General features: G+C 57.8%; 1 protein-coding gene across 4 annotated transcripts in view; it reads right to left on the reverse strand.

The window, feature by feature from the left end:
- Window positions 1-16572, reverse strand: part of NAV1 (neuron navigator 1) — a 62355-nt gene extending 45783 nt beyond the window's left edge. For 3 of the 4 annotated variants that reach the window (XM_053963841.1, XM_053963839.1, XM_053963838.1), the window contains exon 1: window positions 11419-12213. In XM_053963841.1, the coding sequence (XP_053819816.1) occupies window positions 11419-12091 (673 nt within the window). In that variant the 5' untranslated portion in view covers window positions 12092-12213. Of the gene's footprint in view, window positions 1-11418; window positions 12214-14261; window positions 14363-14740 lie in introns of those variants that run through there. The other variant, XM_053963837.1, reaches the window with a different exon arrangement.
- Between the last annotated feature and the right edge of the window lie 913 nt (window positions 16573-17485).

Here is a 17485-nt window from a genome sequence, read left to right on the forward strand (position 1 = left end):
CTCATTTCTCAGTTCCAGGCAGGGAGGTTTGCAGGAACCCCCAGAGTTTCACCCATTTTAATTTTAGCACAGTGACTGTTTGCATCAGTTACCTGCTGTTCATTTTTGAAAGGGAACAGGGTGGGAAGTGCCCAGTGGTGCAAACAGCAGCTGAGCTGAGATCAAATCCTGCCTCCAGGTTACTGTACTTTCCCCACCATAATATCTGAGGCATGACTTCTCACTGCAGAGTGTGCTTTCAGAGGAGCAGCTTTAAAAGCCCAACCTCCAGGCCCTACTCTGCACAGTCCTTAAAGCATCTCACAGGCTCCAAGATGAGATTCCCTCACTCATCCCCCATGTTGCTTTATGAGTGGAGCCATTCCCCTCCCCTCGCAGGAATCAGCCACATGTTCTCCATCTGGGAGCAGATGCCCATGAGCCAATAAGCTCAACTTGGAAAACTTCACTGAAAATATCACCAAATTTCTGAGTGCTCTACAGACCGCAGCCAGATGATGGATATTAGTGCTTCAGCAGTCCCGGGACGCTGTTTGGCACAGCACAGCAAAAGCACAGCTAAAAGGGCTCAGGGAAATGGAAATGAGATGGCTGGAGGTGCTGCTGCTGGAGTGTCTGCCCTCCTCCAGATGATCCAGCCTGTAAGGAGGGAGGATCTCGGTCTGCTGGTGAATCAGCCCCCAAATGGCTGCTGTACTCAGCCTGGAGCATTGAAGGACACCAGCTTTGGCCTTAAGGCAATCCCTGGCACTGCTGGGGCAGAGCCCTGGGGAGAAAGATGAGAGACCATGTAGGGCAGGCTCACTGCCCCATCCCAGCCATGCCCGTGGCACTGCTGGCACAGAGCTGAGGAGCAAGAGGCCTGGGGTAGGTCCTGGGCACTTCCCCTTCCCACAGGGTCAGGATACAGGCAGCTTTTGATGCATTCAACCACCGACAGTGGAAGACAGGAGGTCCAGACAGTGATAAATCCAGCCTCACACCACCCTGGGTGAGACATCAAAATGGAATTTACCAAAGGACCTTAAACTGATGAGCTGTGAGCTCCAGGCTACGTAGAGCCCGAGGCAGAGAAGACTCAGGCCTGCTGGGAGTCAGGCAAATGCTGGTACTTCCCCTTGGACAGCAATCACACTGTTCTCCAGGCCACAACAGATTTTAACCCCAGATTTTAATGAGTCTATGTACACGTTACTTGGGAGAGAAACCACCACTACCAGGAGCCAACAGGTGCCAACTGGCACCTCTGCCCCAGGTCCTCTCTTCATTGCCCACCCTGACATGCAATGCACGGCCTGTCCAGGGTGACTCCAATTCCCTGGAAGGGTTTTGTTATATTTTTTAATGAATCTGGGGTCAGAGAGGCAGGAGTACAGGGCAGCCACCTTTCACCATGCCCAGTGGATGGGGGAGCCCCAGAGAAAAGCCCCTGGGATGTCCCCATTGACTTCCCACAGCTGTTTCCCTCCAGCAGCCCTGCCCTGATCCAGCAGGACAGAAAGCCCCATGCCAAGCACCAACGGAGCCAGACTCAATTTATTCCCACCCTTTAGTCTGCAGAAACTCAAGCCCTGCACAGTTCGGCTGCAGTGTGAGTCCAGCTCCTCAGGATTCGGCACACACTTCTCTGGGCTCACAGCAGCAGAAGTTTGCAGGACATCATCTGTCTGTCCTCCCTGCTGAGATGGGAGGAAGCTGAACTTCATTATTTCCCCTGCTTCTGCACTGCCTGTTCGGAATTTGGAGCCATCTCCTTGTCACTGCCTTAGTGCAGTGAAGTTCTGGAGGCTAAATGCAAGGTGGCTCTGAAAGGTCACAGCTGGATGGCCAGGAGTCCTGCATCAATGGTGGCCTCAGCATGCTTGGCTCCACATTGGTCCTGCCCTGGCAGAGCTGGACAGTCCCAGGTTCCAACCAGAATTTGTCAAATGCTTTTCCTCCTGCTTTTAAAGATGAAGGGAACTTTGTTGTTTCCCTTCCCACAAAGCAGTGCTCCCACCTTGGAGCCTGCCAAAACAACCCTGCCTTACCTGATTTCACCACTGCCAGGTTAGCCCATGACTCTGTACCCACCCTGACAATGCTGCCTCAGGCCTCTGAACCACCAAAGCTGGGAGAAGCCTCGGGATGTGGGAGCAAGCATCCACGAGGCTAACAACGCGTCCCCTGTGGCACCACACCGGGAAACAGCCGGGGAGGGACGTGCTGGCCCCATCGAACGGCCCACAGCACGTTTTCTGCCAGCCCCAGCTCACCTCGGGGAGCTCCCGCATCACAGCCATCAATGTGAATTAGCCGCTATCTGTTCTTCCACTTGTTTGCATCAGCTTGGAAATTTAACACCAGGCCAGAGATAAAGTGAACTGGAAATACCCCTGCAGCGCCTAACACTTCCAGCCCGAGGGGTTCGTTCAGCTGATGAGTTTCACCATCACAGGTTCCAGCCCGAAGAGCAGGTTCCTGCACTCCCCATGCACATCCCTCCCTGCCAGTGCCTGCATCTCACATGCTGGGCTATGAAAGGGCTGCTCTCTGTGAGTGGGTTTTACAGAGCCCAAACTGCTCCCCACCACGCTCCCTGCAAAGGTTTATGATGTCCTGACAAGGACCGTGCCACAAAGCCCTGCCATTATTAATCAGCTGAATCTCCAGGCCAGAAAAAACAGCGGGGTAAACCCCTTTTAGTGTCAAACCGGGCTGGCACAGGACCAAGACAGGCCCCAAGCTGACATGTGGGAAGCTGGGACGATGACGCTGCGCATGGGCGAGGGACGTGTGATTTTGAGAAGTGTCTCCTCAGTGAGTTATTCTCAGTGCACAGCAATGCTGGAAGCTCACACGCTATAAATAGCCAGCAACAGAGTTGTACCTGCACCACAGCTCCAAACGTGCTTCAAGCCAGCTCATGGAATTGGGAGAGCCAGGCTGGGGCAGAGCCAGTGCCAGGGACTCTTGAGGCCCATGACAAAGCAAAGGTGTGAGCTTCAGGCAGTCTGGGCTCCCAACAGAACCAGTAAGGGCTAGATTTGGCCACGACTGGGTGCTCTTGAAAAAGCTTATCTGGTTGCAGGGCCTCACTGCCAGCTTTGTCACTCTTGATGACACAACCCTGCATAAGATGAACAGAGGTGGGACATGCAGCTCCTCCAGACATGCAGGCTGGCAGCCAGCAGGGCTGGCATGCGAAATAAAGGTGGTTCTACATTTCTCCAATGCTATAGGTATGGTACTACCCATCTGCCATGCTGCAGTTAGGGGAACAGTTTTATATTGAATGGAGACTAGAGATGGACTAGAGATTAGGAAGAAATTCTTCCCAGTGAGGGTGGTAAGGCCCTGTCACAGGTTGCCCAGAGAAGCTGTGGCTGCCCCATCCCTGGAAATGTTTAATATCACGTTCATTGGGACTTAGAGCAACCTGGGCTAGTGGAAGGTGTCCTGGCCCATGGCAGGGATTGGAGCAAGATGATCTCTAATGGTTTAAATCCAAACCATTCTATGGTTCTATAATTTCCCCTCAAGCTCACACAGCACAGGCTGCAGCACCCACACCACAACTCCGTCCTTTTTTCTGGGTTACATGAAAACAACCAGAACCTCCAGCAGCTTCAACAAGGATCTCATCCCATCCTTCCAGCTCACCAAGCAAGAGAGGGTGTGATCCCACAGCCGAAGCCAGCCGACCAGCTGGTGAGCCAACAAGCTGGCACAGAGCCCGGCCCTCCCGCTGCATCACCTGTGGCTGCGAGTCAGGCTCACAACCTGCCCGGGGAACCGCGGCTTCGTGAGCGCAGCTCAAACCCTCAATTTCAGTTCCCCACTGAAAAGCACCTCCTGGGTCCCTCCTAGCCAGCTCACCATCCCCTCCCTACCCACTGGGCAAGATCCAGCCTGAGGGGAAGGCAGTGCAGCCCTACCTTTACATCTTCAGACACTCATTTCTGGATTTGCCATAAAATCTTTCTGTAATTTCACGGGGATGCTTGAGGCCAGACCCTCACAGGTACAGAGGAGGACTGCAAAGTGCCCACCTCTGGATGAGCAGGACGGCTAAGTAGAGACACAACAAGGCTGACACAACACCAGAGCAATGTGGAGTGATTAAGAATCTGATACTTATGCCAGGTGGAAAATCCTGTGCTCCCAACACGCTGGTATGCTCATATGTTCACAGAGGTGGAGGCACATGTCCAGCTGGAGGACACACCTGCATTTCACTGGGCAGCATGGGAGCACGTGTGTGCCCAAGGTCTGCTCAGATCCCCCCTCCAGGGAGCTCACATGCCATGCTGTGCCAGGGCCACAAGGCTCTGGAGCCACCTCCCCAGTTCATGGCTGCTCCCAGGAGCAAGGAAAATGTCCTGCCCAAATGTGCTGAGCTTCTGCTCAGCTTCCCTATGTGGATTCCAGCAGTGGTCCTTCAGTGGGAGATGAATCTCAGTCCTCCTCCTGAAGTAATAAAAAATACATTATGCCCTCAATTGAACAAGACAAATACCAGCACAAGGAATGAGAGAAATGCTGGCATGAAACAAAATGTGGAAGAACTGGATTAGAGGAAGGACCAGCAAATCGGTGGGCACTGGGCACCACTCCTCAGTGTCACACCCACCCTGACACAAGCACATCTCCATTTGCACAGCTTCTAATCTCAGCTCTGCAATGCAGCATCCCCTGACTTCCCAGCTTCACGGCTGCAGCATCCCTGCCTTCCCAGCTCCCCTCCTGCTCAGCTCCCTGCTCCGAGCTGCAATGCAGCAGTGTGGGCAAGCCTTGCTCTCCCTTTTGCCCCTCCATCCCACCACGAGGCAACATTGAGCCTCCCAGCTGAGCTGTGAGCCTCACACATCCTCTACCCTCCCAAGCTCACTGCTTTCCAGATGGAGAACTGGCAACCCCTTCCCTGGCTCCCCTGGGAGAGCTGCTTCGTGTGCCTGGAGGAGGACGTGACTTTGCAGGGTGGGGGATATGGCAGAACACCACCATTATCTGATCCCCTGTGTCCCCACAGCTCTGCATGAGACACAGCCAAGGTGCAAAGCCTGGAGAGGACAAGGACTCAAACACCACAGAGGAATGGAGCCATCCCCACTCCACCCAGGGGGTTGATCCAGGCTCAGCAGCTTCACCATTGCCACCAGTACCAGGAACACTGCACACACAGAGCCCAGGACACCACTGTCACCACTACCAGGAACACCACACATATGGCCCAGGACACCACTGTCACTGGTACCAGGAACAGCACACACACAGAGCTCACTGCACAGCTGTCACTGAAACAGCCCAGGACACCACGTCACTGGTACCAGGAACACCACACACACGGAGCCCAGGACACTGCAGTCACCAGTACTAGAAACAACACACATGCACATTACCCCAGGACACCGACTGTACGTGCAGGGCACCAAAAGCCAAAAGCACAGTGCCACAAAAGACACTCTGGGCCAGACAAGTGACTGATTCAGAGGATGTGCCAGTGGGTCCACCTGACAGCACAGAGCCAGGCAATCTTGATCCCAAGACTGCAGCCCTACAGCAAACCACCCAGTCACACCTGCAGCTAGCCAGGGAAGCCAGGAGGCACATACTGGCCATGGCAAACGGGCTGGCACTGGCATCACTCACAGGCTACGCACCTCAGAGGGTGTGCAAGCTCTGATTCTGTGCTGAGCTGGAACAAATCCTACCCCGTGCGATGGGCACAAGCATCAGCCAAGGGCTGTCCTCGGATGTTCAAGTGAGAGTGGGCAGGGGGGTCTGCAGGTAGAAGGGATCAGGGACATTGTCTTCTCGCATCACGAGAAGCTGCACAGGAAGACAAAGAGCTGGGAACCGAAATGGGCACAACAGGGCAATTGATGGTGGGAGGACTTGTGACAAGGGAGTGCTGTGGACACGGAGATGCATGCCACAGCATGACAAGCCAAATACACAAAGTTGGGAACAGAGGCATGTGGAAGATGCTCTCTAGAAGGACCCAGAACTGCCAATGATTCCCTGAGTGCCACCCACATGGAAGCACGTTGCTCATGAGGCACCAGGACCAGGCAGGAGCCATGGGTGGGCTGGGTCCATCCCAGCAGCATTCAGCAGTCACACCCATGGGACTGTAAAGCCTTGTGGTGGGCATCACCCAGGTCCCACTGTGGTTACATCCCATCAGCAGATCCCAAATAGCACTTCCAGAATTTCCATAATTTTCTATTCATTTGCATATTTTCTTTTTAGATATGTTGGATTTGGGGGCGAGATAAAGGCAGTCACTGAAAGCCCCATTTGAACAGGGGATTTTCAGGCTCTTTGGAAAGAACTTTGTTTCAGCAGTGCATCCCCAAATATGTTTGTTTTCAAGTGTTTGCTCTGCTACCTTTCCATAGGAAATTTTGAAAGACAAATCTGGGTTTATTTTTTCTCAGCCCTTTTTCCACACTGCCATAATCACTGGGAACAGACCACATCCCAAACAGCTTCAGGAGAAGTTCTGGGGCCCTTGGATCCCATTTCCAGATCTTCTCCCCAGTCGCTGCAGCCATCTCAGCTGGAGAAAACAGACATCTACTACTTGCTGTCAGCTCCTGAGAGCAGGCTGGAAGTAGCAATACAACTGTGTACCACTCCCCTTTCTCCTATTACCCCAAAGGCAGGAGTCCAGCTCTGTGGGCAAAAGGAAATAAATCCCCATCCCAATGACCTCGTCACACAGATGCTGTCACACAGGGACCTTAAGAGAGGAATATCATTAGTGGTATCAGGACAGCCGCAGCACTTTACGAGGCAATAATCCGCTCTCATCACTGTGAAGAGCTACTTGGTCTCTGACCTCCTCATGGTCTCCTGCCAGGGAGCCTGGCTACTGCTGCCCAGTGCTGCCACGGGCACATTAGTGCTTAATTAAACTGGTAGGAACAACATGGGGCAGAGGGAGGAATGCCATGGGGCAGAAGTGCCTCTTTGATCCCACCCCATGTGTTTCCCAGCAAAGATGGCAATCAGAAAGGAGTAACTTGGTTCCCATCTCCACTAGGGTCAGGAATGCCCTTGCATGGGACATGTCAGATGCCAGTCTTTTCCGCACTGTGGTTTACTTTTTAAACCAGAATCAGATGCAACCTGCAGCTCCCACCTGTCACAGAGCCCATCTGCCCATTCCAGCTCTTGGCTCTCCTCCCCACCACTGAGGGGCTGCTGGCACCCACTGCCCACCCAGCGCCAGCCTGAGCACAGCTGGGCTCTGCCCTGCCTGCGTGTTGGCACCATGAGGCTACCGACTCCCTGTGGCTTCACACTACCCAGCAAGGACAGCCCTGCTGGGTCACCTGGGAAGGGTAGCATGGCCCACTCGAGGGCTGCAGGACTGAGATGGGTTATAGCTGCAACTGAAGAGTTTGGCAGGGCTGCAGACTCCTGCAGAGAGCATTTCAGGGAAGACCATCTCCACTGGGATCTCACGTGTGTCCACCTGGGTTCTGGCCCACACAACACTGACCACTTATTTGTTGATGCGAATTAGCAGCCACTTAAGAGGCACCACATCCAGCAAGAGATGGACAAGGAAATGGCTGTAGAAAGCAGCTGCAGGATCTCGGAGGTGCTCTGGGGAGCTCTAGGTAAGTGCAACCATCACACTGGGCACCACATGCACAGCCCATACAAAAAAGCCCCTGCGCCTGATTAGCCCTGTCCATCACACGTGGACACGAGCAGGGTGAGCTCTGCACAACCAGCTCTTCCACCATGCTGGCTGTGTGCCCTCCGTCCCCTTCATCCTGTGGTTGGGCACTGGCGTAATTAGCAGCCCCAGCTGCCAGGCAGTTTTGATGAGAAGCCTCAGCCTTTGGTTGATGCGAAATGTATAATTTGGATGATGGAAATAGCCTCTACAAAGCACATGTGGTTGCTGCATGCCGGTGACCTCTCCTGGCTTGCGCAGGCTGCTCTTTCAACATGGTTCAGCTACAAAGGCTTCAGTGGCATCAAACAGATGAGGCAGCGGCAGTGACCGAATGAGAGGTAACATTTGGCCATGACTGAATAAACTGTATTTTTGGCCAAGAGGCTTGGGAATGATTCTTCTGGCAGGAGAAGCATGAGGTAGAGATGAGAATTCAGGTGTGGAGACTAAAGACACACAAGCTCTCTGGAAGCCACTGTGGCTGGCAGTGCCAGGAGCTCAGAAGCTGCACAGGCTTCTCAACACAGGTCAGCAGTTCAAGGACAACCGTATCTGCAGAGGCTGGAAGTCCCCGCAATTTCCTCTCTCTTCCCAGCACAAACCAAGCTTGTGGCTCTTTCCATGCCACTTTGGAGAGGGTGTCCTTCAGCAGACATTGCTAAACAGCTCAGGCTGAGGCTTCGTTTGCCAAAGGGACTGATGAAAACAGCAGAGACCTTCATTCCCTCCCTCCTAAGCATCTCCTGTAGCAACCAGGAGAAAGCCCCTCTCCTGGTGCTCCTCACCAACCCTAGCAGGGTGTGAAGCCCACTCTCCTGAATCCAGCTCTCCTGGGATCCCATTACTTCTGGGTCTATCTCCACCACAGGAACTACCTTTTCCTGGGGAAGCCGGGTTGTGGAAGGTACCATCACCACTGGGGAAGACTTCATCCGCCTGGATCGCAAGCAAAGGGGTCTGGAGGCTCAGCGTGTGTCTACACAACCTCAAGTTGTGGTTGTACCAGCACCACCATCACACAGCTCCTTCCTCTCCACATCCCAGGCTCCTGGTGGCATCCCCACCACACAGGCTGTCATGGATGTGCCAGGTCATGGCTGGCTTGGGTAGTAGGTGGGATTCAACTCCCACGAATGTGGGAAGTACAACCCCATGGAAGGGAAGGGAAATTTCAGCAGGGTGAAGCTCCTGCTCTGTCCACCCCAGATGCTCTCCCCATCCAACTCTGGACAGAGCCCTCGATCCCCCCCTGCAGGAAGCCTGCCAGTCCATATGTCTTGGAAAATTATTGGCAATACACAGAGGACAGATCTGGCAGAGTTTGGGCCTCACGGACCAGCTGACCAACTCTTCAGATGCTAAGTGCAGTCCAAAGGGATGTTCAACACCTCCCAAGGTCAAAGTCAGCCCTGACTGATGCAGGTGAAGGTTTGGCACCCAGAAACCAAATCAGTTGCTGGGGGCACTTCCAGAACCATGATCTTCCTCAGAGTGTGCACAAGATCCTGTCTTGGATCTCTGGTACTCCAGGGTACCACAAACTGGGAGTCACTCCCATGTGGGCCAGTCCTGCAAGGATTTCTCTTGGGCATGCTGAGGAAACTCCCACCTAAAAGCAGAGCATCATGGGGGGACACTGAGATTCCCCCAGGCATCCCAACATCAGTGAGTGGCAGTCTGTTAGTCCCGTAAGTGACAAATCCTCCTGCAGTCCTGTCCTGCTCCCATGGTATCTGGTGCTACCACAGCATTAGGCCTGAGGATGGATGTCTGTAAATCCAGCTGTGGGACCACAGGGCAGCCTCAGCCCCCACAGCCAGGCTGACCTCATGCATGCCACGAACTCATCCCCACAGCCTGCCCAGGCCTTGAGCTCACTCTGTGGCCTTTCACTTGTGAGCCCTGGGATGCCCCAGCATCAGGGCAGACCCTGTCAAGGAGGGCACTGCTGCTGCCCCCACGGCTGGGCCCAGCCAGGGGCCAAGGGCAATGGTCTGGGCGGCTCCATGTCTGCACGCCAGCACACGCTGGTGCCTGCTGTGCCAGAGCCCGGCTGGAGCTGGGGCTGTGACACCCCGAAGGCTCCTGAAGCAGCCAGGGATAGGCAGGGAAGTGGACTCAGCAAGTGTGGCTTTCCAGGTGCCTGACTCCAACACACACTCCAGCTCGCTCCACATCTCCAAACCACCTCCCCCAGCCACAGAAAATCTCTCTTCTTTCTCTTCATCACACAGCAAGGACAAGACATCTCAAGCCAGCTCAAGTACCAGAGAAGCTCCTGGCCCCCTTATAAGAGGTCCCAGGCAGGAAACTTGAAGGGACTGGACACACCAGTCCTGCCTGTACTGCTGCTCCCCCACCACGAATAAGCACCAGGGCTTTACAGCCACCCAGCTTGAGCACCATGATGGCTGTGCAGGGCTCCCTTGCCACCTTCTCATGCCAGTTTGCCAGACCAAACACAGCTCTTCAGAGCCATAAGCCCCGAAAGTCATTGCCCAGCCGAGACCCCAGGCACTGCTGAGTGGGATGCAAGGAAGATGGGGTGTCAGCGGGAAACAGAGGGCTGCCGAGGCAGGCACAATTCCTAGAGATCAGAATGCAGCACGAGAGAATGGCAAGGGCTGGGCTCACCTGTACCGAGCCCCAGCGCTGCGGCCCACGATGGGGCAGTGCGTTCCAAGGTCCAGGGCACAGCCAGCACTGGGCCAGTGCTCGTTGTTCTCATGGAAACCCACTATGCACACAGCAAGCTCGGGGATCAAACCCACAGGGATAGGAAATGCAGGCAGCCACAGCCTGAAATCAGCTCACACAAACCCTGCAGCAGCATCCTTGGAGACCCTGTTCTGCCAGAGAACCAAACCTCAGTGGAGCTCTGGATCTGCCCAAAATGGAGCAGCAGCATGAACCCCTCGCACGGCACCTCCACCAGCAGCTTCCCAAGGTCACCCCCAGGGCGAGCCACGCTGATGGTGGGGAGCAGCTGTGGCACCCAGCTGTGCAGCCTCCATCACGTTTGGTGGGTGTTGAGACAAGGGATGGCCAAGACACGTGGGGGAGGACAAGCTCCACCACCACCACCTGCCACTGCTCCTTGTGAGGAGGAACTGCCTTTCCTCCAAAGCAAGAGTACTTTCCCTCAAGCATGCCTTGGAGATGCACGGAGGGCTAGAGCCCTTCTGCTCTCGAGCCAGGCTAGAAGAGCTGGGGGTATTCAGCCTAGAGACAGCTCCGGGGAGACCTTAAAGCCCCTTTCACTGCCCAAAGGGGCTCCAGGAGAGCTGGAGCAGGACTTTAAGACAAGGGGGAATGGCTTTCCACTGACAGAGGGCAGGGGTAAATGGGATATCGGGAAGAAATTCTCCCTGTGGCGGTGGGAAGGCTCTGGCACAGGTTGCCCAGAGAAGCTGTGGCTACCCCATCCCTGGCAGTGGCCAAGGCCAGGTTGGATAGGGCTGGGAACAACCAGGGCTAGTGGAAGGTGTCCTTGCCCATGGCAGGGAGTGGAACAGGATGAGCTATGATGTCTCTTCCAACCCAAACCATACTGTGATTCTAAGTGACTGGGGACACTGAGGCTGATGACTCCTTTCCCCTCAGCCTCCCTTCACTTCAAGACACTGAGGTCGCCACCAGCGGGTCCTCACGGAGTGTCAGGAGCCCAGATGCCTCCAGCTGCCACCTCTGGCCATTCCCATCTCGACGTCGAGCCCGGCGGTCGCGCCGGCTGCACTCACCCAGCATTTGGCTGAAGAGCAGCTGCTCCAGGTCGCCCAGCACCGTCACCACCAGCTCGGGGTCCACCTTCAGGTACGGCTTCTCCTCCGTGCCCGCCGCCACCGCCGGCCCCTTCCCGCCCAGCAACTCGTCGTCGCACTTGCCGCCGCCGCCCGCCTCGGGGGCCTTGCTGAGGGGCTTCACCTCGGCGTAGGGCCCGCGGGGGATGCGGCTCGGCTTCCCGGCGGGCGGCGGCTTGGCCGGGCCGGCGGGGCGCGGCGACAGCAGCGAGTGCTCGGAGCGGGACAGGCTCCGCGACATGGCGGGCGCGTCCCGCCCGCGGGGGCCGCCGCGCCCGCCGCCCCCCGCCGCCGCCGCCCCCGGCGCTGCCGCCTTGGCCATGTCGTCGCTCCAGCGAGGCTCATAGAGCTGCCGCTTCTTCTCGGCGTCGGTGAGGAAGGCGAGGTTGGTGAGCGACTTCTGCTTGCGCAGGTTGGAGCCGGCCGGCAGCCGCCCCTCCGCGCTGCTCGCCTTGAAGACGCGCAGCTCCGCGCCCCGCGGCCCCGCGGCCGCCGCCGCCGCCGCCTTCGCCCGCTTCGGCATCACGGTGCTGCCGTCGGGGCCCCGCCGAAAGCCGCGCTCCTCCTCGCCCAGCTCCACGTCGGGAAGGCTCTTGAGGTTGCTCCCCAGCATCCCCGCGCTGCAACCATTTAACCCGCCAGGCGCTGCTGCTGTTGCTGCGGCACCGAGGACACACCGGGCGAGACAGAGGGAGAGGCGCCGTCAGCGCCCGTCCCACCGGCCGGGGCGGAGCGGGGCGGGGATGGCGCGGGCGGGGAGCTGGGGTGGGGGGAGAGGGGGGGGTGAGCGCCACGGCCCCACCTCGCCGCTCCGCCGCCGGCAGGACACTGCGAACCAGCGGAATGTCAGGGGCGAACAAAAAGGGCCCGCCCTCCTCTGGCGCGGGCAGGGGGCGGGGCGCGGCGCGCGCGCCCGCGGAGGGCAGGGAGGGGAGGGGGCGCGCGCCGCGGGGCGGGGCCGGGCGGGAGCGCGCGCGGCGGAGCCTGAGGGGCGGAGGGGCCGAGCGGGACCCCGGGGACGGTGCTCGATGCGGAGCCCTGGGGCGAGGCATGGAACTGAGCACGGAGCCAGCCATGGCCCCCGCCACCACGGCCTACCGGCCCCGGGACGTGCTGGGTGCTGGATGGGAGGTGGATGAAGCCAGCGCGGGGGCCCCACGCCCCAGCACCCTGCGTTGAAGCACCCCTGTCCCGCCCGCCATGGACCCCACACCCACCTAGATACTGCGGGCCCATTCCCGGGGGGGCCGAAACATCCCCGTTTCTCCCCAAATTGTGCAGCAAGAGCCCATTGTGGCCCCAGGAATCTCGGGAGGGACAATGTGGCCCCCAAACCCAGCGGGGCCTCTCCACTGATCCTAGGGAATTAAAGGCGGGGGGGGGGGGGGGTAGAAGGGGAGTGGGATCTGGTTATCATCACTTTTCATTAATTACCCGTCCCTTGGGAGGGGTGAATTAAGTCTATTTGGTGACCTCACGCGGGCTGCCATGGCAACCGCCGGGAAATATTGCATTAGACCCCATCACTGCTGCCGAGATAAGGACGGGAGGACCGGAGGTGGTGCGAGCCTCCCAGCCCACCCCCGGGCTGGTGATCCCGGGTTCAGTCCGTAGTAGTGCTGAAGAGTCCCAAAATAACTCCGCCTGGATGGGACAGCAAAGGGTGCCCCAAAAAAAGCGTGATTTGCACTAAGAGGTGCTGCTGGGGCAGGATGGGTGCACAAGCTGCACCCCAAAGTCACTCGGGATTCGGGGGAGGGCTGTTGCCTGAGTGTAGGGCCCGCTGTTGGGGGCAAATCTGCGGGTGTTGTGTCGTTTTGGGGCTGCTGAGGTGATTCTTGGGGTCTCCCAACGTCCCCTGTTCCCTCTGGCTGGGCCCGGCAGAGCCGTGGGAGGCGCCGCGGGCCGGGGAAGCCGGAGCAGGCATGGAGTGAGGGAAAGGATCCGGCCCCTTCCCCGGTGCTGAACCCGCTCGGCTTTGTCCCAAAACCTCCCCAAGGAGCAGGGCAGCGGCGCTAAGCGCATGCCAGCCCCGCTAGCTCCCTCCTGCTTCCTCCTGGAACACCCTCTCGGCTGCCGCTGGCTTCAGCACTTTCCAAATCGGGCCTCAGCGCTGATTGTTCTCTGACTGAGATGTGAGACCCCAGGTCAGAGTCGAGCTCTGCCAGGAGCCACCGTGGATCTGACCGACTTCTGTCCCTTCAAATCACCCAGTGAAGCTCCTGGCTCTCTTTTTTCCCCTTCCCTGCACATCTCTGGAGCATCCCGCCATCCTCCACTGCCGCTGCCCTGGCAACCGCCTCCCCAGCATCCTCCCTGGACCCGCCTCCCCAAAATCTCCCCCCAAAGCAAGCGCCACAGGGGACTGGGGTGGCCTCAGCATTGCAGCGAGGAGCTTGTATTCAGCCCTCGAGAAAGGGGGTGACTCGGTGGTGGGTGTGGGGAGCCAGTGGTGCCTCTGCGCTGGCTCCTTGGAAATGGGTCATTCCTGGAGCTTGCTGGAAAACTGGGAAGAGGAGGGAAAGGAGCCAGCCGGGGTGATGTCCTGGCACTGTCCCAGGAGGGGTGAGTCCCCTGTGCTTCTCACAGGGTAGGGTTTTGGCCACGGAGGTCAAATGATGCAGGAACTGCAGACAAGCCTTTCCCAGGGGAGTTGGGGCACCTCCATTGTGAGGGTTCCCCCACGCCCCACTGACCTCCAGCACAAGCCTCTGTCCCCTGGCACTGTCACGGCCACCCCCCAGCAGGACACCCCCATTGCTGACCAACCCCTCTGGACTCACTCAGGCCTCTGGGTTTGGGGTCAGGGTGAGATCCCTTCTCAGGACCGGAGCACTCATCACCTGGGGACGTGGCCCTCTCATGCTCCTGGTCCTCCTGCAGCCTGTGGGCAGAGGGGGGTGAGGGTGGGTGATCAGGGGCAACTGGCTGGGGACGCCCAGGAGATGAGAACGTGGAGCTGTAGGCTCTGCCATGGTCTGGGAACACCGGTCTCATGGCAAGGGGGCCCAGGGCACCCCATTCCCCAATGAGTCCATCCCCTGCCCCACATCAAGCTCCCATGGGTGACTTAGGAGCCCCAGCAGCCCAAATCCAGTGGGAACCTTCCTTTTGGTACAGAGCTCCCTGACCCAACCCCACCATTTTCCATGGCCACCTGCTGGGCCTGCCTGCCTCCCCCTGTCCCCATGCCCCCCACAGCCCCATGTCCCAAGGCACCCCATGTTCCCCCATCCCTGTGCCCCCATCCCCAGGCACTCACCGGTACTGGAAGGGTGCCACAGTGGCAGTGATGGGGTGGCTGTGTGGGGGCCCTGAGGAGAAAGTGATGGCCCCTGACCCAAACACAGGGCCCCTCCCCTGTGAGCTACCATGAGACTCATCCCCTGTCCCTGCTGTGGCTGTTCCACTGCCCTTCCCAGGGGACCCTCCCAGCCACCCCCCACCCCTGCCCTGTGCTAGGGGAGCTTTGCACAACTCAGTGGGCTCCCCCACCCTGCCTGCCCCTCTCCTCCCACTGCCCGCTGCCTCTGGCCATTTCCCAGGGGACACCAGGGGTCTTGACGGGGCTTTCTGCCCACCCTGAGTGGGGACACTGGGGCTTCCCTCCCTCCCCTCGGCCTGTTCATGGCCAGCAGCTTTGCCAGTGGCTTTGGGCTTGAGAGTCTTGGGTCCTGGGGTTGGCACCTTCCCTGGCCGAGGGGACGGAGCCCTGTGGAGGACAGGGGACCCCGGGGTGCTCAGGGGGGCTGTGGTGTGCAGTTTGCCATGGGCTATGGCACGGGGCACTGGGATGGCAGACTGGTAGTGGCTGCGGCCAGTGGAGTTGACATTGCCTGTCCCCTTCATCCTGGTGAGGCAGCTGCTGGCAAGGCTGTGGAGGAAGAGGAGGATTCGTTACAACTCAGCACAGAGAGGGCACCCACAGCTCCTCAGCTGCACCAGACCTTGGTCTTTGTTCCTACTGGCCAGGGGTGCTCAATGTCCCCATCCTGGGAGAAGGCTGCTGCACCCCACACCCCAGAGTGAGGACACACACGATGTCCCCTGACAGAGATCCACAGGACCAGGACCTCCCTTAGGGAGCCCGTGCAGCCCCACCCCTGCGTCCCCAGGTCCCTACAGTAGGTCCCTGCAGCAAGGACATTTGGGCACAGACCCTCACCAATTAGGGCTGCACCACAGGCAGGATGGCCCTCTTGGCCACTCAAAACTTTTTCCTGGTCCCCCAAACCACCTCCTGATCAACCAAGACCACCTCCCAGACACCTGAGGCCATGTCCTGGCCACCTAAAACCATCTCCTGGTCATCTAAGAACCAATTCCTTGTCACCTGAAACAATCTCCTGTCACCCAAGAGCACCTTCTAGTGGCAGGAGGACCGGCTCTGTGACCCCATCTACTGGTGTCTGAGTCCCACCCCCACACTGGAGTGCCCTCCTCATCCCCAATGTCCCCCCACATGGTGCCACCTGCCACATCTCTCCATGCTCCTGCTGTCATCTTGCTTGCCTCATGGTGACTTTCCATGTCACACCCCAGACAGTGCCCTGTGTCTTGCCTTGGTGTTTTTCTCCATGTGATAAGGATGTGGTCTCATCCCACCCAAAACACCCACAAGCAGGGCCATCCTCGCCACCACCAGTGACAGGGATGTCACACAGTTGCAGTGAGTGGAGAAGCTCATCACTTCTCATGCCCACAGGATTTGCCCAGGCAGGCAGAGCTGAGCTGAGCAAGGAAACCAGCCATGGAACAAAGCTCCATCTCCAACTACCACTCGCCTGCAGCTCTTCAGGAAAAAATCTCAAAACTCAAAGAAAAAGCTTTTCTTCAGAGGAAGAAATGATCTCTAGAAAGATGGAGAGTTGTGGTCCACCAGTCACCAGCTGCCACAAATCTCCCAGGACTCACATTCCACAGGTTGCTCCAGCATGGTTTCACTCAGCCTCCTTGAAGGGAAACCTCTGAAGTGGAGAAGCTTTTTGGGATCCCAGAGCATTCTGTAGGGACCATCAGCTCCAGGCTGGCCACCCATGGTAAGGGTTCCTCTACCTGGTACTGGCTTAGTGTTGAGTGGGTGCAGTGAGTGCTTTGGAGGGTGTAGTGGATCCCACTGGGGCTGTTCCTGGTGGGCTGGGGAATGCAGCCTTCCAGGTGCGCCCCTACACACACCTCCTCTTTCAAACCACCCGGCCAAGACAGAGCTTCTCCAGAGCTGGAAAGAATCTGTGGGGTGCAGGGAGATGGCTCCTTCACCCCAATGGGAACAGCAGCCCAGCCTCAGCCTTGCATCCACTGCATTTCCCAGCAGAGGGTATTACATTAACAAAGTTCAAAAATGTCCCAAACCATCCTGTTTTGCCTCTTCCCCAACCTGAGCTGCCCTGAGCCCTGCTCCCCCCAGGCTTTTGGGGGTCTGCAAGGACCAAACCGTGCCCCACATTCTCCCCACCCTGGGATGACCATGTCCCTGCCGCAGGCAGCACTGAAATTCCCTTTTTCCAGATCCACATGAGCTGGATCATTTGATCATGGAGCCGTGGGTCACGGGGAGAAGGGCTGATGCAGCAGATAAGATCAAGGAATCGCAGCACCAATTCCAGCTCCAGCTGGGAGCTACAAAGCTCCTTCCAAGGCAATTTTGATTAAGGGGCAGAGGAAACTGACACACACAGCTCTGGGCTTGCTCTCCCTGAGGCCTCTGAAACACTGGCACGTTTCAGAGGATGTCTCCCCACATCCTGGCTGAGCTGTGTCTGTCTCTGCTCGCCATGGTCACGGCCCTGAGCCACGGCAGAGGTGGGTGGAGGCAGTGCTGGGACAGGCACGGGGGCTCTGGAACAGATCCATCCTCGAGTCACTGTGCGAGGTGACTCTGCTACTCCCACGTGGGCACATAGATCCAGCTCAGGGGGCAACAACAGCCCCAGAGTGGGGGCCTGTGCTGGCACCAGCCCACACCCAAGGGTGCTGCAATGTGGGCAGCAGGAGCCAGGCAGGGCTG

This window comes from Vidua chalybeata, chromosome 24 (assembly GCF_026979565.1).
Source record: "Vidua chalybeata isolate OUT-0048 chromosome 24, bVidCha1 merged haplotype, whole genome shotgun sequence".
Taxonomy (NCBI): Eukaryota; Metazoa; Chordata; class Aves; order Passeriformes; family Viduidae; genus Vidua; species Vidua chalybeata.